The sequence below is a fragment of the Pyricularia oryzae genome, chromosome 4 (genome assembly GCF_000002495.2).
Source record: "Pyricularia oryzae 70-15 chromosome 4, whole genome shotgun sequence".
In the NCBI taxonomy this organism is placed as follows: Eukaryota; Fungi; Ascomycota; class Sordariomycetes; order Magnaporthales; family Pyriculariaceae; genus Pyricularia; species Pyricularia oryzae.
The window spans coordinates 1,734,156-1,755,111 of NC_017851.1; the positions used below are offsets into that span (position 1 = coordinate 1,734,156).

A 20,956-nucleotide genomic window follows, 5' to 3' on the forward strand; every position below is an offset into this window, starting at 1 on the left:
ACCCAAGTGTCTTGGTGTGTTTCCGCCCCTCACTTCTCGACAAGTACGACAGACAATACCGCGCACCGCGAGTCGATGGGCCCGCTCACAAGAGTTAATTGCGCCCAATTTTTTCTTCCTCTTGTTTTCTCCATCTACTCCGCGGTTAAACCAAGTCAGATAAAATCCGCACCCTGTTTGTTTTGGTATTACACTCTCTACTTGCTCGGACGTTGTGCAGGTGACCTACTTGCGGAGAGCCTGAGATCACGCATACACGCCAATGGGCCGGGTTGTCAGGAGGAATAGCGACCGAGTCGTCAAGTAACGGAATTGTAAGCACACCCCTCACACTAACGGCGCCCCATTAAAAGCCATCATTTTGCCCTAAAAAGCGTGTCACCGCCCTTGCCGCCCCTCGCTCCTCCCCGCGGCGACGCAAAGAAGTAAAGGACTTGGCCAAAGGCTCACTGCAAGGCAACCGAGCTGAAGGCGGGCGTCCTAGAACCACACAGACCGCAGTCAACCACGGAGCAGTGGCACATTCCATGCACGGTAGCCGAAGCCGAATTCGTTACCACCGACATACCTACCTATCTTCCTACCCATCTATCTACCTTACCCTACCTTCAGTCAGTCCCCTTGCTTGACTTTGCCATATTACATACAACCACACCACCACCCCCCACCCATATTTAGCCTTCCTCATCACCACTGGCTGGTTGCTGCCGACGTGAAAACCCCAGAGTTTGTCGCCCGAGGCGAGCGCGAACACACTCGACTTACAAACTACAATGTCAGCACCGAACAACCCCGAAGTCCGCCATTTGCGATCCGGAAGCCTCACCATCCCATCCACGCAAGGAGGACGGGGGAATGGTGCCATGAGCAACAATAACAACAACATGCCAGGAAATCAGCGGTTCGATGGGCCGAGAAGTCCTCCGAGTACGTCAAATCTACATACTTTCCCTAGGCACATTTTCCCGTGATTTGTTGTTGTGAAACCGGAGAAAGAGTCCAAGAATTGAGGGCGCGGGGCGAACCAAGCAAATTTAGCTGTTTGGCTCAGGCCGTGCTTTGCATCGCAACGGCCGCCCTCTCGACCTCAATTCGTTGGCAGCGAAGCACTCTCATTCCTCAAGAAGAGCAGCCATTCTAGGCTGTATCAATTACGGCTACCGCTACTCCTTCCATCACATGCGACTGAATTGCACCAACGGCGCGCGCGATTGGCGCTGTGGAAAAGAAATACCGCTGACAAGGTCGTTTATCACGTACAGATACTGCACACGTTCCGTGCAAGTTCTTCAGGCAAGGCGCATGCCAGGCCGGAAACGCATGCCCATTCAGTCATGACCTCAGCAACGCGACAGAGAACGTCTGCAAATACTTTGCAAAGGTAACGAATATCCCCAAAGCCCGGCTTTCGGGCGCTGCCCTTGGTTCGGTGGCATTGCGCCGGCTCCTTCCCCGCAGTAGCGATATGGACCCGAGGCATGTTTGACAAGGAGATACGGAGGCTGACCCGTGGAACATTGCACAGGGCAATTGCAAATTTGGACCGAAATGCGCCAACATCCACGTCCTACCTGACGGCCGACGCATCAACTATGGAAAGAACGGTGTCACAATAGCGGCTGCTCCGATAAATCTCGGAAGCCGAGTCAACCCCACCTACGTACCCGCACACCTCCAACAGCGCCCTGACGAATTCATTTATGCGAAACCCCGATGCCTATGGCGGGCCGAATGCCTATTTGGCACCAGAAGATCAGTATGCCGCGCATCAACTGGGCCGTCAACCGAGCATGGAAAACGGCGTGCCCACGATCGATACTACCTACTCTTCAAACCCCGCCTCAATGTATGGCTCGCCCCGGGATGATGAACTCAACAGATTTGGAATGGGTCTGTCTCCCGTTGCATTCAAGGGCCTCTCAGTTCTCGATGCACCTTTGCCAGCCTCGTTCGACTCAAACGGCATCTCGCATGCGGCTCGCTATGGACCCTGGCCTTCATCGATGCCTTCCAAGTTTGGTCTCGAATCTGCATCAGCTTCCCTGAGCACTCCTAAAGATCCCCGTACATCTGAGACGCTCAAACTTTTGCACACTTCGGCTTTTGGAAGCAGTGATCACTTGTCGCCTGCATCCCACGAGTCCGCTGTCGCTATAGGCAACAGTCCGCCTGTGAATGGTGATGAGGAATATTTTGGCAAGCGCACTATGCACTCCTCATCGCGCTTCGCCAAGCCTAGGATGCTGAGTGCGAGCGCACCAAAGGGTGATCGAGACGACTGGGATCCTGGCTTCATGTTCTTTGAGGAGGACTATATCCCGAGCACTCTGGCCAACGACGTTTTGACCCCTCAGGAGAAGGCCCGACGTGGCTCCGTCCGTCTTACGGATGACCCTACCACATCTTCTGGCGTCATAGGCAACGGGAGCGACGCATCTTCACTGCCCAAGTTTGGAAGTCTGGGAGCCAGTCCAAGCAGATGGGGCCCCTTGTTCCAGAGATACCGTTCCGAGGAGGATAGCGACCCCAATCACCATGGCCACCGCATGATACCCGGAAAATCTATGAAGAACGTCGCCTCTGTCTTCGGCCACGTTGGAAGTCCTCTCCGGAATTCTAGCTTGGCCATTGACGCAGAGATGGATAGCTTGGCCAACGGCAACGGATCCCCGAGCAATCGATCACGGAGCGAGTCACTCACCGCACTCACCCAGCAATTACAGACCACCAAGATTGGCGACATCAACAACAGTTCGAGTCCGCGTCTGCATCCAAACTCAGCCAGAGGCATCAACGGCACTGGTCTGGGCTCTTCTAGCTTGTTGGGCAGCAGGGACAGAGACTTTGACCCGCGCGGCTCTACACAGCGGAATGTCAGCAGTGGCTCGATCAGTTCATCAGGCAGGTTTACCACGCCAATTGATGAAGAGGACTCGGCCTTTGTGTTCAGCATGGAGGAAGAAGACGACGCAGCTGCGGCTCAGAACCATATGCGCACCAAAAAGCGGGCATCAGGCGGACTTGGGGCTACCGGCTGGAGCTATGCTGGTGTTGCTGCAGGTAACGCCAAAAACGGGTTATCTAACGGCAGCAAGGGACGAGATGGCCTAGGGGTCAGTGGTCGATGACATGCTGATCTAGTGCGGTTGACATGTTCACATGAACGATGCTGTGTAACATGGCAGCTTGGTTCGCGAACATTTCTTTGCCGGCCACTCGAGGTCCTTCACATCCCAACCTTCCACGCGAATTTGCCCACAATCATGTTCAGACATGATTGTGGTTGAACGATACGACTTTTACTTCTTGCTAATTATATGCATAATGAGGTGCTCTTTGCATTCTGACACTTGAGACGAATTTGATTCGGAGGCAGTCTTTTATATTCTCTTCTTATCTTTCTGTTTCTATGGCTTGTTTGAGTTTTTGAGTACCGCTCATCTTTCCTTTATGAAGCGGTAAGGCACATCCGGTCTGGAAAATAAAACACGATACCACAGGGATTTCAAAGAAAAAACTCGGCAACGGACCACTTGGATCCAGCATTTGATCCATATTGTCCAGGCACATCTTAGACGGAGGCAGGTGGTACAACTGATTTCACTCGTTCGATTTTTGTTTGTTTAACGCATACTCCCCTCTGCTCTCTCGCGGGCTTTTACTGCAAATTTGCGCGAGAATACGTCTTTGTTTTTGGCCTGTTATACATGGCCATCTGGCCTGTGGTTGATCTCTGAGCATCTACACAATGATCTCCTCTCTTTTCTGTGGAATTCAGTTGTACGCAGTGATATATTGTTGGCGAGATTGATTTGTTCAATCGATCTGTTAATTAAGTAAATGTTTGATTACTGTTTCCAATACCGGGGCGATTTGATCATAAGGTGCCGTCACCAAAAAGCTGAATGTTTTGTGATGACCAAGAAATCCAGCTTGGAGTCAACGTTGGCCACCATTTTGCTGTTGACTGTTGGCCTGAAACTCTTTGATGAGTGATGCATATTCGCGGGTCTCAAGGACACGGAAACCGTAACCGAATTTGATCCGAGTACCACACGATACCATGGCAGAGAATTACAAACAGGTATTTGGCCATTAGAGGCGTTGTTATTTTGCAATATAGGTGGTAGACAGTGGTATAATTGGTATCCGCGATCGGATCGAGTAGGAGCTCTTGTGGGGTACCGGCAGTATGGGTGGGGTCTTGCAACCCCGGAAATCGCTAGCGGTCCTGTATCTTGGGTGACGCCTTTGATGATGCATGCAACCGGGCGAAATCGCAAGCTCCACGCCACATTCAAGCCCTGGGGATTCTGCCGACTCGTCACCAACCGTCGCACATCGGCGCAAAACCCTTGCGACAATCAGTCTCGTGACCTCACGAACCCAAGATTGCCAGCAAAACTGCCATTGGCCCTCATTCGAGTCGTTTCGCTACTCGACGGCAGGTCCTCGAGACGAGCTTACACATTGCAAAAACCCCCCGTCGCCCGACATGGCAGCCCAACCACAGCAGCAGAATGAGAAGGGGGATGCGCCGGTGGCGGCGTCGATGAAGAAGGGTCCCAGCGCACTGAGGTCTATCATTGCCGGGTCTACGGCCGGTGCAGTTGAGATTGGTGAGCTGCGGCTGTCATCCTCCTTCACGATCTGGCAAGTTCGTACTGCATATACTAATGCTTTGTTTTAATACAGCTATTACCTACCCTGCCGAATGTGCGTGAATTGGTTCCTCCCAATCGAAAGCCTGGCAACATTCCCTACCCCGGGCCTGGAAATCATGCTCCCGGGTCGAGACTGACCTCCAGCGTGTGCCTTACAGTCGCCAAGACACGTACACAATTGAACCGGAATCTCGCCGAGGGACAGAAGCTGCCGTGGCCGCCGTTCGGCAAGCAGTGGTATGCCGGCTGCACGACGCTCATAATAGGAAATTCGGCCAAGGCGGGAATTCGTATGTTTGAACATGTGGACAATGCACAGCTGGGGTACTTGTTACCTGTTAAGTACTGACATGAGTGACGATCTTGTCTTCTGTGGTGAATAGGATTTGTTGCCTTTGATCAGTACAAAAGTCTGCTTGCGGACGAGAATGGAAAGATGTCGGGTCCAAGGACAGTCCTGGCTGGCTTTGGCGCGGGTGTCACAGAGTCTCTGCTCGCTGTGACGCCGACGGAGAGTATCAAGACGACCTTGTGAGTGGCCTGCGGCATGATATCTCGGATGCCAGCCGGCGCTATTCACTTCCGTGGTACTCCCAAGTCTCGCGCATGGCAAATGCCCGTGGGAGAATTCCCGCTGACTTAAAGAATCCAGAATTGAGGACCGCAAATCGGCAAAGCCACGCCTGCGTGGGTTCCTACATGCCGTGCCCATAATAGCCCGCGAACGTGGCATAAAGGGCTTCTTCCAGGGCTTTGTGCCGACAACGGCAAGACAGTCAGCCAACAGCGCGACGCGCTTTTCGGCCTACACTTTCCTACGGCAGATGGCTGAGTCTTACACGGCGCCAGGGGAGAAGCTTGGCACGGTTGGGACCTTTGCTGTTGGCGGTGTCGCGGGCCTCATCACAGTATACGTCACGCAGCCGCTGGATACCATCAAGACTCGCATGCAGAGCTCGGAGGCTAAGTCCGTCTACGGGAACAGCTTCCGTTGCGCGTCCATCATTTTCAAGCAAGAGGGTATCCTGACCTTTTGGAGCGGCGCGCTGCCTCGCCTGGCAAGGCTGATAATGAGTGGTGGTATTGTGTTCACCATGTACGAGAAGAGCATGGACTTGATGGGACGGATGGACCCGGATGGAAAGTACATCTAAGTGGGGTTGCACTTTGATGACAGCCTTGCTCCTTTTACATTGCGAAGTGTATATGGGATAAAAAGCGGTGTTGAGGAGTTTTTTTGTACATGGTACTGCCACGTGACTTTCTGGGTATAAAATCTAGATGACAATACACAGATATGATACAGGCATGGCCATTTCCCCTAAACGCGGTGCCCGGAAGAGATTATATTCGTCGCGTTTATCGTATGTATCGTACAAGCCTGGTAGTACACAAAAGGAGCGAATGACGAGCGACGCTATCATGATAACGTCATATATCCTCCCATCTTTATTGAAGACGGAACATGCCCGAAATCCTCATCATTAACCGGTGCCATATGGTTCTTGTCGGGGCAGCATCGAGGTCTTTGATCAAGTCGTCGTAGTAAGTCGGTTTGCTCTTGGGCTTGAGCATGTAGTTCTCCGTGATGCGATATCTGTGCTGGTAGCGGTTGTCGAGGAGCGAGTAGAGCGCGTTTGCCTGCCGCAGGTCGACGCCCGCACCAGTCTCAAGGCGCTTGGAGAGCACGTCTTGCAGTTGCCTCTCGGGCCGCAGGGGGTCCTTGGGCCACCGTCCGAGGGCGGCGCCGAAGTGCTTTGCTGCAACCTGCAAGGAGGGGGAGGTGGGTTGAGGTTAGCTTTAGGGGCATACGAACGCATATTTTATACTTTGTGGACTTACACTTCTCGACATTGTGATTAAAACGGCTTCTGGCCGAACGCGGCTCAGGACTTTTCTTCCGAAGGGGGAGCACCAATACTGAATGATATCTTACCCATCAACTTTTGGCAGATGATCCACACTTACGGCTCCGATCCACTATGAATGCGAATACCGATCACAAGTTGGACGAGTCGAGAAACGGGGCGTTGCAGGGTCTTCTAATGACGCTGATTGGGCATCACTTTACCACGTAAATATCCACTCTGACAAAGTGGGTAAGGCGTTGCGTATGCGTCTGCCTCCTGCCGCTCCCCTTTGTAAGCATCTATGGTCTTGGCAGGGATTTTGCTAGCAGAGGCCGAAGGTTCTGGGCGGTGGCCCTCCCTCTCGGAGTTTCTAGGCAGTGAGGCGCTAGGCAGTAAAGTCGCGCCGCCGGGGATGGGCGGTCATCCGACCCCAGTTTCCTTTGAGGCTTTGGGCATGTCATCAACTCGCATCACTGTTGCAGCGAGTTTGCAGGGGCCAAGGGAAAGAAAGGCCTTGAGGCGATTTGAACCCCCCCCTTATCGCCCCTAATTTCCATCGTCGCCGCCGACCGTCGACAATTGTCTTAACGTGCAGTAGGCATCATTCATCATTACAGCCGCTCAGCAATCTAGTTCCGGCTTTTCCTGACTTCACTCCTTTCCTTTTTCCGTACCTGAACTGTTTTCTTTATCCGTATCCCTGAGGTCTTGTCTTTCTTTTACTTTGCTTTTAATTCTCCGACACAGCCTACTGTCCGTCCAACCCGACTACTGCTATCTGCCGATACCACTTAACCGACTCCAATCAATTCGCTACTTACTGCCTTGCTGGCAGTGGCGACTGAAACGATCACTAATTCTCACCACATCAACCTCAGTCACGTCGACGATTGATTGAATCCATCTCCATACCCGACGATATTAAATCCAACATCCGGCAGAGTCGTTACGTTTCTTATCGACCGACAGAAGTAACCCCGAGACCTCATCATGGCTGGGGGCTACGAGAGGGTATGTGGCGCTTAACGATATCCATGCATCATGATCGTCGGTTATGTTAGTGATCTAACAACATTCTCATCCATTTCCCAACAGGTTAACGCCCACGACGAAGAAGACCACAACAGCCCGATTCAGCCGGGCAGGATACCGAATTCGCCGCCACCTTCTTTCCGATCGAGGGAATCATCGATTTTTGGACGAGACCGCAACGATGCGCGCCAAAAAGACGTAGACACAACACTGGCCGATGCATTCGACAGTGCAGACGACAGCGATGACGATGTCGACGACACCCAAAGGCTTGTCCGTGCCACTCCGGGCACCTCGCAGGCTTCAACATCTGCGGCCCCGTCGTCGTCTTCGTCGCAGGTCGGCGTGAGCTCGACTGCTACGAGGAATGCGGCTGCCCCAGGGGGTCAGTCGGCAACGGCACAACCTCCTGCGCCTGCATCTGGCGCGGCAGCAACGCCATTTAGGGTCTACGGTGCTGGTATGCAGTCGGATGGTGTATTCTCGAATCTATCTGCGAAGCCCGAGCGCGGGGAGGAGAAGGAGGAACAACCACCGGTATGTGATATCTTGTTGAGGTCATGTCACGATGACATATTTACAACAGTCAATAACTAACGGTTGTTTACTGCCGCAGACATACGAACAAGCCGCTGCCGACGCGGCGCCGCCATATTGGGAAACAACCATCATGGCGCCAGGGTTCGGAGGTGCCGACGAGGTTTACATCGACGGGATGCCTGTTGGATCTTTCTTTTCATTCGTCTGGAACGGCATGATCACCATCACCTTTCAACCTTTGATCGGCTTCCTGCTCACTTACCTTCTGCACTCAACCCACGCGGCCAAGAACGGGTCACGCGGTGGCCTCGGCATCACTCTGATTCAGTACGGATTTCAGTTCAAAGCCACCACCGGGGCTGGTGCCGGCTCCATGCACACCAGCGGATCGTCCGAACCCGAAAATTACGCCGAACCTCCCGACCCAAATGCGCACGACTTTGACCCGAACGCTGTTCAACAGGGCGGCGCCGGAACGGGAGGCAGCGATATCAGCGGGTCTGACTGGTTGGCGTATGTGCTTATGATTGTTGGCTGGTTTATTCTCATTAGGTCTCTCAGCGACTATATTCGGGCAAGAAGACATGAGCAACTTGTTCTGCAGAGTCCCGACAGGGGCTTGGGGGTGGCTATTGTTGCTGAGGGGGAGACTCCAGATCGAGCCGTCTAGGCAGTTCTTTTTCTAGTTTCTTTTTTTAGTCTTCTGAAGGTCTTATTCTTTCGTTTTTTCATTTTAATTACGGATTGTCTTAGATTCCACTTCCTATGCGACCGGCATCCTCTCCTATATACATTACCAACGGCATTAAGCAGCCGATTTCTTTTCAGCATGTCGATATTCGGAATCTCTCCCGTTCCGCTCACCTGTCATCTGAGCTGGAACGACTGGGGCTGTGTACTTCATGTTTCACTGCCGCTGTAATCCAACGTGATGGAACGCAGCTATTGCCATGTACGAATCCACACACCTACCTGGACTTGCCTCCTCATCGTCCTTTTTTTTCGACCCAAGAATGGATTTAGTCTCCTCAACATCATGACAGCGACTGTTATTACGTGAGCTGGAGGATTGATTTTAAAGACTACTCCCAGATTAGGCACTTCCGAGTTAGCCGATCAGGTGATAAAAGGCGACATATAATTCAGGTTTTGCTGGTTCATGGCCCCTATCAACGTGGGGTAACCATCCCAAGGTAGTACTAGGCCTTGGAGACTTGCGAAGCTCTCCCTTGCAAGCCCAGTATCAGGTTAACCACAATATCCACGCAGCAACCATGTGGTCTGGATTCTCTCGTCTCATCTTTTTCATCCGCACTGCGCCAGCTACAGACGAAAAACGCCGCCTATCTTCAGTATGAGTTGTATTTTGTTATTTTGTTTAACAGGGTTAGGCCCGCTCGCCGCGGAGGTGTAATCCGTGGTACCGACGCGCAAACTTGCCGCAAACCGGTGTAATGTACCCGATCAAGAAGGTTTTGGTGAGATTTCAAGGGAGGGGGGAGGGAAAAAAAGAAAAGAAAAAAAGGATAAAAAAAATACTATTAACTCAATGTCTCCCCCCTCCCCTATTTGTTCATCTGACTTTTGCAATCCGATGGACGAGGAAGAGAGGCAAATAAAGAGAGGATACGGATAGCTACATCTCCTTCTTTTCATCCATTCGCCAGCTACAGCAACTCCGATAAGCAACTGCATGCCCTATCCACCCTATCTTACCTAATCGTTCTCGGCGTAGAGCTCAGCGTGACATCACAGGGGCCGAGCTAGCAATGATCTCAGGTCCATTGACCATTCTGGCCTTGATGGTCTCGTTACTGGCCAGCACGGAAAGTTTCACCAGCGCATCGCCGTGGCCATCCAAACCCGTGCAAACCTATCCATTGCTAGTCCCAGTCAGGCCTAGAGCGACTCTCTTGCAAGCGGCAGCCCCTGAAAAGACGTTGGATGTTGCGCCGCCGCTGCAGTATCGGCTTCTCGAGCCCCATCACCAGCACCAACTGCATCACCACCACGGCGCTGCTAGGCTAGACCCGGGGGCCGCTCCCATCTCGCCAGCGCAGACCGCAGCGCGCGCCACCACCACCGCCGTCGCTGCTGGTGCGCAGTGTGCGACGCCGGCGCTAGTCCGCAGAACTGCCGTCCCAGCCGACCACCTCCACCTTGCCGTCTCGGCTCCGGCTGTCCTGCAAGATGGCCTGGCTTAGCGGAGGGGCCACAAATAAGGTCCTCGTGGAGAACCTGTGGAGGAACAAGCTCATCACGACCGAGGCGGTAAAGGAAGCTTTCTTAAAGGTTCCGTCACGACCATCTGATAAATAGAAAAAAAAAAAAAAAAAAAAAAAAAAACATCGCCTTTTTCAGTATTCATTCTAACATGATTGTCTACCCCGCTTTCCACCTCAACAGGTCGACCGTGGACACTACTCTCGGCAGATGCCGTACGAGGACTCGCCGCAGCCCATTGGGCACGGCGCCACCATCTCGGCGCCACACATGCACGCCATGGCGATCGAGAGCCTGCTTGAGTACATACAGCCACGGCCTGGTAACCCGGCGCCCCGCGTGCTGGACATTGGGTCCGGGTCCGGCTACCTGACGCACGTGATTTCGGAGCTGGTCGGTCCCAAGGGCACCGTGGTGGGCGTCGAGCATATACCGGCGCTGCGGGACCTGGCCGAGCAGAATACGGGCAAGTCGGATGAGGGCAAGGGGCTGTTAGCATCGGGACGTCTCAAGTTTCGCGTCGGCGACGGCCGCAAGGGCTGGGTCGAGCCGGACGAGGATCTGCGCCAGGAGGAGATGGAGACGGTCGGCGGTAGGGGCAAGGGGTGGGATGCTATACATGTCGGGGCGAGCGCCGTCGAGTTGCACGAGGAGCTGATCAATCAGCTCCGGGCGCCCGGGAGGATGTTTATCCCGGTTGACGACTCGCCCGGCTCCGAGAGGCAGCACATATGGGCGGTGGACAAGGACGAGCAGGGCAACGTAAAGCGGCAGAGGCTGATTGCGGTGCGATATGTACCCCTCAGGGATGCGCCGGGTCAATGATCTTTTGTCATGATTCCTTGATAGAGTAGCTTTCTGGGAGGCACTGCAGTTGACTCAACTGGACTTGTTCATTACTAACAGAGTTGGGATGTTTTTACTCCTGATAATCATCTCATCGCTACGGGGATTTGTCCCGTCTGTATCGGGTTTCTTTTCCGTATCGCACAGCCATCCCCAGAACATGAATGAGAAAACACCAAACTCAGTACTTGCAGCACACAAAGTTGTTGCCACCAGGGCAGACAGGGTCTTTTAGAGAGAAGTTGAGGGATCCTCGTCAGCCCTGAACTGATAAATACAGTGACGCTGTTACGCAGGGAAAGCAAAGAGTTGCGGCGGGGGGGTGAAAAGAGATAAAGAGGGACAGAGACAAATGACCACCAAAGAAGGCACATACCAGGCAACACAGTCCCGAAGCTCGAGCTCGCGCAAAAGTCCTTCCACTGGCAGACGGTCGAGCTGCCCTTGCAGTTGTTGACGAAGCAGCCCCAGATGTCGTTGCCGTCCGAGGGACACGGCCAGTTGCCGGCACTGCCCTCCTCCGCCCGGCCTCCGTACGTGTTTCGGCAGGTATTCTTGTTCAAGCAGATGCAGTTGGCCCCGTAGTTGCTGGCGCAGCGGCCTCCGACGGCGGCGAGCACGGGCGCGACGGCGCAGGCGAGGGTGGTGGTGAGGGCGGCTGGCTTCATTTTTGGGAGGGGGCAGGGGCAGGGGCAGGGGAATTACAGATGAGGAAAGGTGTGGCTGGCCCTGAGTGCTGGGGGCTGGCTCTGGGAGAGGGAAAAGAGGCCAAGTAGACGGATGGAGAGACTTGATGATGCCCTTTTTATAGACGGCTAACATGGAGAGCCCCTTCTTGGATGTCTCCTGCTCGTCTTGATGGCTCGCTCGCGCTGTCAGAGTACATGTTTTAACTCTTACGTTTCCTTTGCCTTGACAACCTCGGGTACTCTCTGCATACTAATCTTGCCTCCTCAGTCTCTTACTCCTTGATAAATTAAAAGACCAGCAGTCTGCATGGCGCACCCGGTTGAGACTATTTTCGTATCAAGACCACCCCGTGCATACTGCAAATAAGTCGATCATGTTAGGTTTCCCTATTGGGAATCCCATCCTGGTGCATGGGTGCGGTAGCCGGCCCGGGATCGAAGCTTCTCCAGAAACTGTGATCAATAGACGCTTGGAAGCTGTACCCAGTGGCTGAATTATGCATACATTTTGCATACCTGCTATTGTTAAAAAGAGGAGAAATCTCGGGAAAGAAGCCCGGTCTAGAACACTTCTAGACGATGGCTTAGGGTATAGAAGAGAAAAGACAAGACGACCAAAGACAAAAAAGACTATAGCTCGTCATGCCAGATCGCATCTACACGGCGCCTCCCTTTCCCCTTCTTCCTCTCGTCCCTCTGTAACCTCCTCTCGGCCCTGCTAGCCTGCAGGTGCACATTTTTCCACGCCTCCCTGTGTCGCCGCCCTTGCACCGTCTCCAGCAGCAGACTGGCCCTGATCTGGAAGAAGATGGTCTTCCTGCCGCCGGGGGCCGGGTCGGGCTCGGTGTGCGTCATGGGCCAGGCGATGACGCGGTTGTGCTCGGCGTGCTTGACGTACTTGTCCAGATCTTGGAATTGCTCTGTTTGGTTTCCCGTTAGTCTCAAGGGGCTGACCAGCTCGTCCGGTAGACGTAGACTTAGCTCTTATGTGACAATGGGGTCTCAACATACTCTTGCAAGCGCTGTCATCAGCTACCCAAAGTGGAAGGATGTCATACAGCGCCCCCGGCGCAAATATCATGACCTTGTCCTGAGGCGCAGTCGGACGGTCCTCCACATAGCTAGAGCCCTCACCAAACGCCACGCGCCGCTGCTTCCCGGCCCTGCCGGGCTTGTCATAGACGCCAAACTGCCACCGCTTGGCCGTGTGAGCGTCGACCCCTTCCTGCTCCACGAAACGCCTGACCGTGGGCGGGACGTCGCTGTACTCCATGACCAAGACCTGCATGCCATCGCCGATAAGCTCCTCGCCGTCCCAGCCGCCCGGGTAGACGCGCTGGTGGAGGGCAACATCGAGCGCCGCGGCCCAGGGCTCGAGGCCGTCCGGGGGCGGCTTGTGCAGGTCCGCCGCCGTCAGCTGCCGCGCCGCAAAGGTCTTGGTCGCTTCGCAGTAGACGTGGAAGCCGCCGGGGATGTCGCGGTCCAGGTCCTTGGGGTCTGCGTGTGGGTTCTCGGCCTTGAGCTCCAGGTCGAGGAAGGGCCGCGTCCAGCGGAAGGTGGAGAGCGTGCGGTGGGTGGGGTGTTTGCGGTCGAGGTGGTCCCAGGCCAGCGCTGGCGATGATAAGTAGAGGAGGACGAGCAAGGGCCCGAGGGCTTGGGGGATTGGGTGCGAAAACATTGTGAGATAGCGACGGGTGTATGAATTGGGCTTTGACACCTGCTGATAGTATACCAACCACTAGGTTGACAAAGTCAAATGCGAAGGAAAACAAGGTGTTTGTTGTAGCTACCTAGCTTGCCTGGGTAGGCATGTAGTCTAGCAATCATCTCGCCCCGTTGTTCGACGGCAAAGCTGTCCTTTCCAACCGTACATTTGCAGGACGAACCATGATCTTCCGAAATCCAGGTTTGGAAGTGACAAGCTCCAAAATAGGCTAATATCCAAAGAGAGACCTCACGGCGGATGTAGCTCCGAACGCCAAGCTGACAATGAAATTTGTTGCATCTATGTAGCTTTCGGTTTCGGATTGAGGGGAAGAAGAAAAACACCTGAACTGGTTGCACTGGCAAGCAAAAGTCCCGTAACGCAAGTTGATATGCTGAATTCCACAGATCAATGAACTCATATTGACCCGAGCAGGTTGGTGGGTTTGGTCTCGCAAGTGCTGACTGTTCTTCTCTGCTCTCATAGGTATGAGCAGATATCAATTGAGCTTGCTGCTATTGAGCCATACACAGCAGGCGGAATTCTGATATTATGAAAAGATTGTTGATTCCGTTGAAGAACCTTGTACAGAATCTCGGGCTGCTCTGGCATTTGTAACTATGAAGGGGACTCATTGTTACAGGCTCGAAAGGGAAAGAAACGAGAGGGAGGAAAGTCGAAATGCAAATGGCAGCTGGATTAGGAAAACTGAATCGCTGGCCGAAGTCGGGGAATGCCCCGCCGATCCCAGATCCGCTCCAGGGTATCTACAGGTAGTGGAAGTAAGCGTTCAGGGCAAGTGAAACCAGAACCAAGTTAGAAAACTTAACTGTAAAGTTGCTACTGTGCCAAAATTTCAGTCAAATTGTGATACTGGCATCATAAAAAAAAAAAACATGGCCATCCACAAAGTTGTCCTCGTGGGCGCAAACGGCGACCTAGGAGGAGCCGTTCTGCGCGGGCTGGTCGACGCCGGCACCTTCGAAGTCAAAGTGCTCAAGCGCCAAAGCAGCAGCAGCAGCAACGACAACCTCCCGTCGTCCGTCCAGTTGCTTACCGTCCCGGACGCATGGACAGAGCCCGACCTGACAGCCGCGCTGCGGGGCGCCGACGCCGTCGTGGCCTGCTTCGCACTGAGAGAGGACCCGCCACGTGCGCACCTGGTGCTCGCCTCTGCTGCCGCCGCCGCGGGCGTCACGCGCTACATCCCTGCCGACTTTGGCAGCGTCGACTCCCGCGCGCCCCGGGCCCGCGAGCTGGTCCCGCTGTTTGGGAAAAAGGCGGCCGTCCGGGCGCTCCTGGACAGCCTGGCCGAGTCGACGCCAACCTTTTCGTGGACGAGCATCGTCTGCGGTCACTTTTTCGACTGGGGCCTGCGAGAGAACTTTTTGCACGTGGACCTCAAGGCGCGGACGCATGAGATCCTGGACCAGGGCGAGCAGAGGAGCTCGCTGTCGACGCTGGCGCAGGTCGGGAGGGCCGTCGTGGCGATCCTGAACAAGACGGACGAGACTAGGAACCGCACCGTGTTTATTCAGAGCTTCTGCGTGAGCCAGAACGACGTGCAGGCTGCTTTGGAAAAGGCGACGGGGACCACGGCCGGCGACGGAGAGGGTCAATGGAAGAAGACGTATATTCCGGCTGAGCAGTTCATTTCAGAAAAGGTGGTTCTGCGCGACGCAGGCGACAAGCAGGCCATTGAGGATCTAGTGTTTGCTTTGGGAGTCATCGACGGCGACTGGGAGAAGAAAGACGAGTTTTCGATGGATCTGCTTGGCCTGCAGCCTGAGGACCTGGACAAAGTTGTTAAGGAGGTCGTGGACGAAGTTGAGAAGCAACGCAGCCAATAGTGCATTGCGCCAGTCAGAGTTCGCTTTTCGGCGTTCCTCTCAGATCACTCCAGCGAGAGTAAATGCCAGTCAAAGGTACGACAAGGCTCTCCTCTCCCTTTGAGGTTTGAGAAGCTCTGCTAGATTTATCAGAGGGATGACGGGCGGTGGAAATAATACCAAGGCGAACCACAAGAATGGTCCCAGTTCCATTAAGCAGCTGCGACTTTCCGGACAAATAAAATAGATGTCTCGGTAGACAAAACACATTTAGAGTCTGTATACCCGCTGGCTATACACTGCTGCTATTAGCCAGATTTGGAAACAGACCAGAACCAGAGAAAACAAGGCCCAAGCATGTCGCTTCATTCAAATAACAGGCAGCAATAGGCTCAAACTTACCAGGTCCTTGGTATCCCGACCGAGGGCTAAAATGTACACTATTTCCCGGAATAACTGACCGCGTCGTTCACATCACGAGATATACTGGTGTCTTGGTGTTGTGGTGAGTTTCAGCTACTATCCAAGGACCGGTTCGGCCCAGCCAAACGGAGATGTTCACATTGTCCGACCCTCGTATTTTCTGGCGAGGAAGAGGTTACACGGCTAGTCTAGACCACTTAGTATAACTGTCCTCTGCCTCCCATGCTTTGTGATGCCAGGGACATTTATCCAGACGATAAAATTCTTCTGCTTGAGCTCGTCGCAAATAGAATTGGCCTCATGCTTTGGACAATCTGGCTATTTCTGGCGTGGTCCCTGGGGTAAGTGTAAGCGCCGTACTAGTTCTAGGTATATAATATACACAGATACGCAAAACCGAAAGAGCTGACAGCCAACACCCTTCCCACCAGCAGCACAACAGCCCAAACCATCATAACACGCACCGTACCGCACCCGGCACCCACCCACTCCATCGACGCCAAATGCCCAACAGTAACCCGCACCGCGACGGTATGCCAGGACTGCGCAACGCCCGAGTGCGCTGTGCTCTCGAGCATGACGCGCCGCTGCGACTGCCCCTGGCCGCCCGCCAGTGTGACGGTCGCGTGGCCTTGCGGCGCCGACGGCAAGTGCGCGGGCGTCAAAGGGCTGGGCTGCACAACCACATATAGGTGGGCGCGCCCGACGTCGGTGTGCCCTGCCAATCTGGATCCGCCCAACAAGCCGAGGCCGAAGCCGGTGCGGCCTGACGAGGGTGCGGGATGCACCGCTTCACCAGACCCGACGGGTACGACGACGCCGACTACGACACTGCCGACGGTGACGTCGGCTTCGTGCTCAACTGAGGTCACGGTGGAGGAGTATCGGCAGTCTTGCAGCTGCGTGTCGGATTTTTGCATTCGAGATAGTGAGTGGGATTTGGAAAACTTCAGAGGAGTGAGAAGAAGGAGATAGGAGGGGCACGGTTCAGATGCTAACCACACCTGCTGCAACGTCATTGTGCATGGTTCAGATCTTGTCACTCTACCATGCGGCTGCTCCAGACTGAACATTGCGACCGCAACCAGGACCCTCGCCTGTCCTACCAGCTCAAGCTGCACACGTTGCTTCACAGGCTTCCCATTCACAGAGACCCAGCCGTGTAGCACAAGCACATCGTCTGCAACGCGGACTTATTAAGCACGTTTACAATGCGACATGTGTGTTCAAGCGGGCATGTTGTATGGCTGGCTGGCAGGCAAACTACTTCCTGCTCATATTCGACAGATCAACCTCAAAGTAGATTACAAGGCTAGCTTCCCAGAACAGTTATCAACCATGTCTATTCTTTGGAAGACTTGCGCCACAGAATTCCCGCCAAACCAGGTAGGAATTGAGCGGGCCATCTCCCCTCCCACAACGTTGAAGTCAAATGTCCTATAGGGGCTTCGATTATTAGTGTCAATCGTCAAATGATAGTATCTGTTTGTGCCGAGGAAAAAAAAGGGCATGGTTACCAGTACAGCTCCCCAAAACACAACTATTCTTTGGACTTTTCCTCCTTGGGTTTTGCCTCCTTGGCTTTTTCTTCTTTGGGCTTTTCCTCCTTGGGCTTTCCCTCCTTGGGCTTGGGTCTGTAGCTATAAGAGGAGTTGCAATCCTGTTTGCCACAATCTGTCTTCTTTGTAAGGGTGTAGCCGCCGCCAGAATTGGAAGGCTTGGCCTCGAATCTGCAGTGGTCCACCAAGTCTGGTACAATAGATTCCTTGAGAGCCATAATGTGGAACGGCTTTGTATGAGAATGTGGTCAAGCTCTAGAATATCAGGGAGTGCGTATCTGAGGATCGAGGTTATTCTTGTCGTTTTCGAACCGTGGGAAATGCTATTTGGAGCTAGATTTCTCGGCCCATTATATGTCCAGAGCCTCTTTGCGTGTGTGATGAGCCCATCCGCAATCGGAGAAGCAGAAATCCTTTTTTTCTTCTTTTTTTGCTGGTCACATGGATAATCTTTCACTTTTAGATGCGAAATTTGCAAATGAAGCTTTTAAATCAAGGGGTTTGGAGTTCTACGGGATACGTCAATCAACCTCACAGTCCATTCCGTTAATTCACACCGAAGATTCCCGTCTGCCACATGGCAGTAGTAAAGGAGGAACAATGGGACAATAGGAGGCTGGCCACGTAGCACCGGTGTGGATCGCTTCAGGTCAAGGGGTGGTTGTACTGAGAATTCCGGCCAGTTGAGTAATAGTGGTAAATTGTAGCGTATGAAGAGAAGATCGTCACCGGTCTGAGAAAAGAATGTCTCGAGTACCTGGGCGGTCACATAGACGTCTTCAGGATTGCAACATCGGTGAGCCGCCAAGCGTATCTGATTGGTAGGCGTATTTCGGTACATTCCGGTAGTAATCAGGGACTTGTGGCTGCCCCAGAGAAACAAACAGTCCCTGAATGGTTCCCTGTAGTTACCTGTAGGCACTTACCTTAGCATCCAGATTTCTGACAACGGCCAACAGACATGAGGCCCAGGCGGAGGAAGAATATTAGTGGACTACAGTAGACCATATCAGCACTTTAAACATCTAGATTTGTGGGAGGCCACGAGAAAAAAGAAACGAAAAAACAGTGCATAGTAAAGAGGTTGATTGACTTGGAGTTGAAAAAGAACTGCATCGTTTTCCAAACGTGTAAAATACATCGGCAGAGTCGAGCCTCGGAATAGTGAGGGCTGCGACCTCGATGAGTTGTGCATGCCAGTTGGACTGATGCTCAGACAAAGCTTGCAGTCATTGGCTCTTGCCATGAATTCGCTCCTGCGTCCGCCTCTACCTGCCCTAATTCCTAGCCCAAGAACTCGCGCTTGTCGCACCACCTTCTCAACTCGTCCTTCCCCAACTCCTTTTTTTCGCCTTAAAAGATACCGTCCAGCCACTTGTAGACGTGGTCCCTGTCCATAAGCATGTCGCAATCCGTCTCGGGCTCTTCAATCTTGCAGCGAGCGCAAAACCATCTCTGACTCTTGGCAAGAATAGACGCCATCTCGACAGGGAAGTCGTCGCTGCACACGGAGCAGTTGTCGCCAGGACCGATTTCGGCCTCATCCTCGTAGCCCTTGCGACTCCAGCCGTCCTCGTCCGCCTCGGTCTTGCACGACTTGGCCTCGTCCGTATCCCACTCGTCGCCCATGGGAAGCTGCTCCACCGGCGTGGTGCGGAGCTCGGCGAGGGCTTGGTGGGCTGTCGTACCGTAAAACTCAACCATTGGCCAGGCCTTGAAGCCGGCGATCCAGGCAATAAAATCCCTGTTGTCCATGTTACTCAGCTCAGTGAGGCGATCGGACAACCATCCCAGCTGCTTCGGCTGGAGGTGAGTGTTGCCAGTCATTCCAGCTGGGTGGCTCGTCGTGACGTCGGGCCAGATGGTTGTCAATGGCTCCAAGATCCGGCTGCGTGGGTGCGGATGCACGGCGACCTCTTGGACGGTGACGCCCTCGGACGCAGTGCACCAAGCCATCGTGTGGGGTGCATACTCGTCCCAGGACATGAGCTCGAAAAGGGTGCGGAGGTTGTGGAACATGGCCAACAGGTTCCAGAGGTTGACGAGGATCGGATAGCGCTCAGCCTTGGTCATGAGCCCGTAGTCGCCAACGACCATGCCCTTCAGGGCCAGGTTGCGGATGTTGTCCGAAAACCCGGGAATGATGCAGCTGGGGTTTTCTGTTCTGTCGAAGTCGAAGAAAGGTATCTGGTTGATAACCGAGATGGCCGAAATGGCCACAATGTCGCGGTCCTTGTTGAAGCGGACGATGCCCCGACGTCTGCCGCGCTCCACTGCCAAGGTGTCCGGCAAGGCTTTGAGTGCGAAGTAGCGGCTCTCTCTGCAGACGGAGAGTGCGGTGGCGGCGGGTCGGGCGCGATCATAGAGAAGCGGGCCTGGAACGGCCTTCCAGCGTTGACGATGGTCGGCTTTGTCAACACGGATACTGAAGTCGAGAACGCGAGCGTCGGCCGTCGCGTCATCCACGAAGTATTGCCATACGAGCGATTGGAGCTCGGCCGGCAGGAGAGCAAATCGTGAAAGGTCCATTTTGGGTAGGATATCCAAACAGTTGCAGTGATTCTTGTAGAGCAAAAAGTTGATCTTTGATGTATTGGCAGTGGAAGTTGACGGACGTCGTGGACCAGGACAAGTCTGTTTAAATAGGAAGAAATAAATAAACACAGCGCTACTGATATAAAACGCTACAAAAAACTTGAGGCAATTATTAGAATTCGAATTGATCGATATCGCATGTGCTTCAAGCTTGCTAGCCTCTACATATTTTGCCCCTGAATTTGAGGGCCCCGGTATCTTGCTGGCCTTGGTTGACGTGACTTTTAACCTTTCGTTCTAGATACAAACATTGTAGACCGCAGATTATTGACAAGTTGATCCTTCGCCAACACAGCTTGGCCAGAGGAACAGACATGCTTGACCGGCGTACGAGCGAGGTGAGTAGAGAGGAGCCTGGCATGGGGGCGATCTTGTCATTCCTCTTCTCTTAGACTTCCGCTTTCCAAAGCAAGCTATAGTGAGGCAAAGATGACTCCCTGATTGGTTCGTGGCGAGATTTTGTCAAAGTTTTGTTGACGCAGAATAACTCATGTCAACAAGTATAATTTCTAGTAATGATGAAAAAAAAACGTCTGCAAGGAGGCTGGGACGCAAGGTTCTTATGAATCTTTGCGCTCGCGAACGCACAGGTCACACAGCTCAAAACAACGCGGAGCAACATGAAGTCGGCAAATCCTAGGTTGCCTGGCAACACTCGCCAGTCGCGACTACTGAGACTCTAGTCTCGTTAGGTACACAAAAGTCCATGAGGTGGACAGAGCATGTGCGAATACAAGGATTATTCCGGTATCGCTCAGCATGTGCCTATGGGGGCAGGCGACGGCCATTTAGGCCCAAAAAAAACAACCTCGTAACATGTTTATATTTGCCAACATTGCCAACAGACAACAGGCCCCGCTCCTATGGTTCGCGAGGTTGCTTCTGTCCTGTTGCTGTAAATGCAAGTTCGTCTAGCTGCCAATTAGAAGGATTGCCCAAGTATTCTAACTACTCCGATTTGTTGGATAGGTACCGGTTGGCTGGCAAGGCTGAGTGTTCAA

General features: G+C 53.4%; 10 protein-coding genes across 10 annotated transcripts; 5 read left to right on the top strand and 5 right to left on the bottom strand.

Annotated features, from left to right (window-relative positions):
• Positions 1 to 381: 381 nt before the first annotated feature.
• On the top strand, positions 382 to 3,919 carry MGG_03480 (uncharacterized protein). Its single transcript, XM_003716397.1, has 3 exons — positions 382 to 927; positions 1,263 to 1,381; positions 1,526 to 3,919. The coding sequence occupies exon 3, from the start codon at positions 1,701 to 1,703 to the stop codon at positions 3,126 to 3,128; it is 1,428 nt and encodes a 475-aa protein (XP_003716445.1). The 5' UTR covers positions 382 to 927; positions 1,263 to 1,381; positions 1,526 to 1,700; the 3' UTR covers positions 3,129 to 3,919.
• A 339-nt stretch (positions 3,920 to 4,258) lies between these two features.
• On the top strand, positions 4,259 to 5,973 carry MGG_03479 (tricarboxylate transporter). Its single transcript, XM_003716398.1, has 5 exons — positions 4,259 to 4,619; positions 4,696 to 4,716; positions 4,823 to 4,954; positions 5,048 to 5,195; positions 5,317 to 5,973. The coding sequence occupies exons 1-5, from the start codon at positions 4,262 to 4,264 to the stop codon at positions 5,816 to 5,818; spliced, it is 1,161 nt and encodes a 386-aa protein (XP_003716446.1). The 5' UTR covers positions 4,259 to 4,261; the 3' UTR covers positions 5,819 to 5,973.
• On the bottom strand, positions 5,888 to 6,725 carry MGG_03478 (uncharacterized protein). The gene is made up of 2 exons (XM_003716399.1): positions 6,507 to 6,725; positions 5,888 to 6,431 (listed from the first exon to the last, which is right to left on the bottom strand). The coding sequence occupies exons 1-2, from the start codon at positions 6,516 to 6,518 to the stop codon at positions 6,114 to 6,116; spliced, it is 330 nt and encodes a 109-aa protein (XP_003716447.1). The 5' UTR covers positions 6,519 to 6,725; the 3' UTR covers positions 5,888 to 6,113.
• Positions 6,726 to 7,504: 779 nt separating this feature from the next.
• On the top strand, positions 7,505 to 8,756 carry MGG_03477 (metal homeostatis protein BSD2; the record flags this gene model as incomplete). Its single annotated transcript, XM_003716400.1, has 3 exons — positions 7,505 to 7,525; positions 7,610 to 8,083; positions 8,163 to 8,756. The coding sequence occupies 3 exons, from the start codon at positions 7,505 to 7,507 to the stop codon at positions 8,754 to 8,756; spliced, it is 1,089 nt and encodes a 362-aa protein (XP_003716448.1).
• Positions 8,757 to 9,837: 1,081 nt separating this feature from the next.
• Positions 9,838 to 12,031, top strand: MGG_03476 (protein-L-isoaspartate O-methyltransferase). Its single transcript, XM_003716401.1, has 2 exons — positions 9,838 to 10,378; positions 10,493 to 12,031. Exons 1-2 carry the CDS (start codon positions 10,277 to 10,279, stop codon positions 11,132 to 11,134), a joined length of 744 nt encoding a protein of 247 aa, XP_003716449.1. The 5' UTR covers positions 9,838 to 10,276; the 3' UTR covers positions 11,135 to 12,031.
• Positions 12,032 to 12,193: 162 nt separating this feature from the next.
• MGG_03474 (uncharacterized protein) lies at positions 12,194 to 14,186 on the bottom strand. The gene is made up of 2 exons (XM_003716402.1): positions 12,856 to 14,186; positions 12,194 to 12,764 (listed from the first exon to the last, which is right to left on the bottom strand). Exons 1-2 carry the CDS (start codon positions 13,520 to 13,522, stop codon positions 12,475 to 12,477), a joined length of 957 nt encoding a protein of 318 aa, XP_003716450.1. The 5' UTR covers positions 13,523 to 14,186; the 3' UTR covers positions 12,194 to 12,474.
• A 147-nt stretch (positions 14,187 to 14,333) lies between these two features.
• On the top strand, positions 14,334 to 16,201 carry MGG_03473 (isoflavone reductase). Its single transcript, XM_003716403.1, has one exon. It carries the CDS (start codon positions 14,446 to 14,448, stop codon positions 15,397 to 15,399), a length of 954 nt encoding a protein of 317 aa, XP_003716451.1. The 5' UTR covers positions 14,334 to 14,445; the 3' UTR covers positions 15,400 to 16,201.
• Positions 15,848 to 16,820, bottom strand: MGG_17087 (uncharacterized protein; the record flags this gene model as incomplete). The annotated part of the gene is made up of 2 exons (XM_003716404.1): positions 15,848 to 15,961; positions 16,266 to 16,820. 2 exons carry the CDS (start codon positions 16,818 to 16,820, stop codon positions 15,848 to 15,850), a joined length of 669 nt encoding a protein of 222 aa, XP_003716452.1.
• A 510-nt stretch (positions 16,821 to 17,330) lies between these two features.
• Positions 17,331 to 17,578, bottom strand: MGG_13546 (uncharacterized protein; the record flags this gene model as incomplete). Its single annotated transcript, XM_003716405.1, has 1 exon — positions 17,331 to 17,578. One exon carries the CDS (start codon positions 17,576 to 17,578, stop codon positions 17,342 to 17,344), a length of 237 nt encoding a protein of 78 aa, XP_003716453.1. The 3' UTR covers positions 17,331 to 17,341.
• Positions 17,579 to 18,713: 1,135 nt separating this feature from the next.
• Positions 18,714 to 19,889, bottom strand: MGG_03471 (uncharacterized protein; the record flags this gene model as incomplete). The annotated part of the gene is made up of 1 exon (XM_003716406.1): positions 18,714 to 19,889. One exon carries the CDS (start codon positions 19,887 to 19,889, stop codon positions 18,714 to 18,716), a length of 1,176 nt encoding a protein of 391 aa, XP_003716454.1.
• Between the last annotated feature and the right edge of the window lie 1,067 nt (positions 19,890 to 20,956).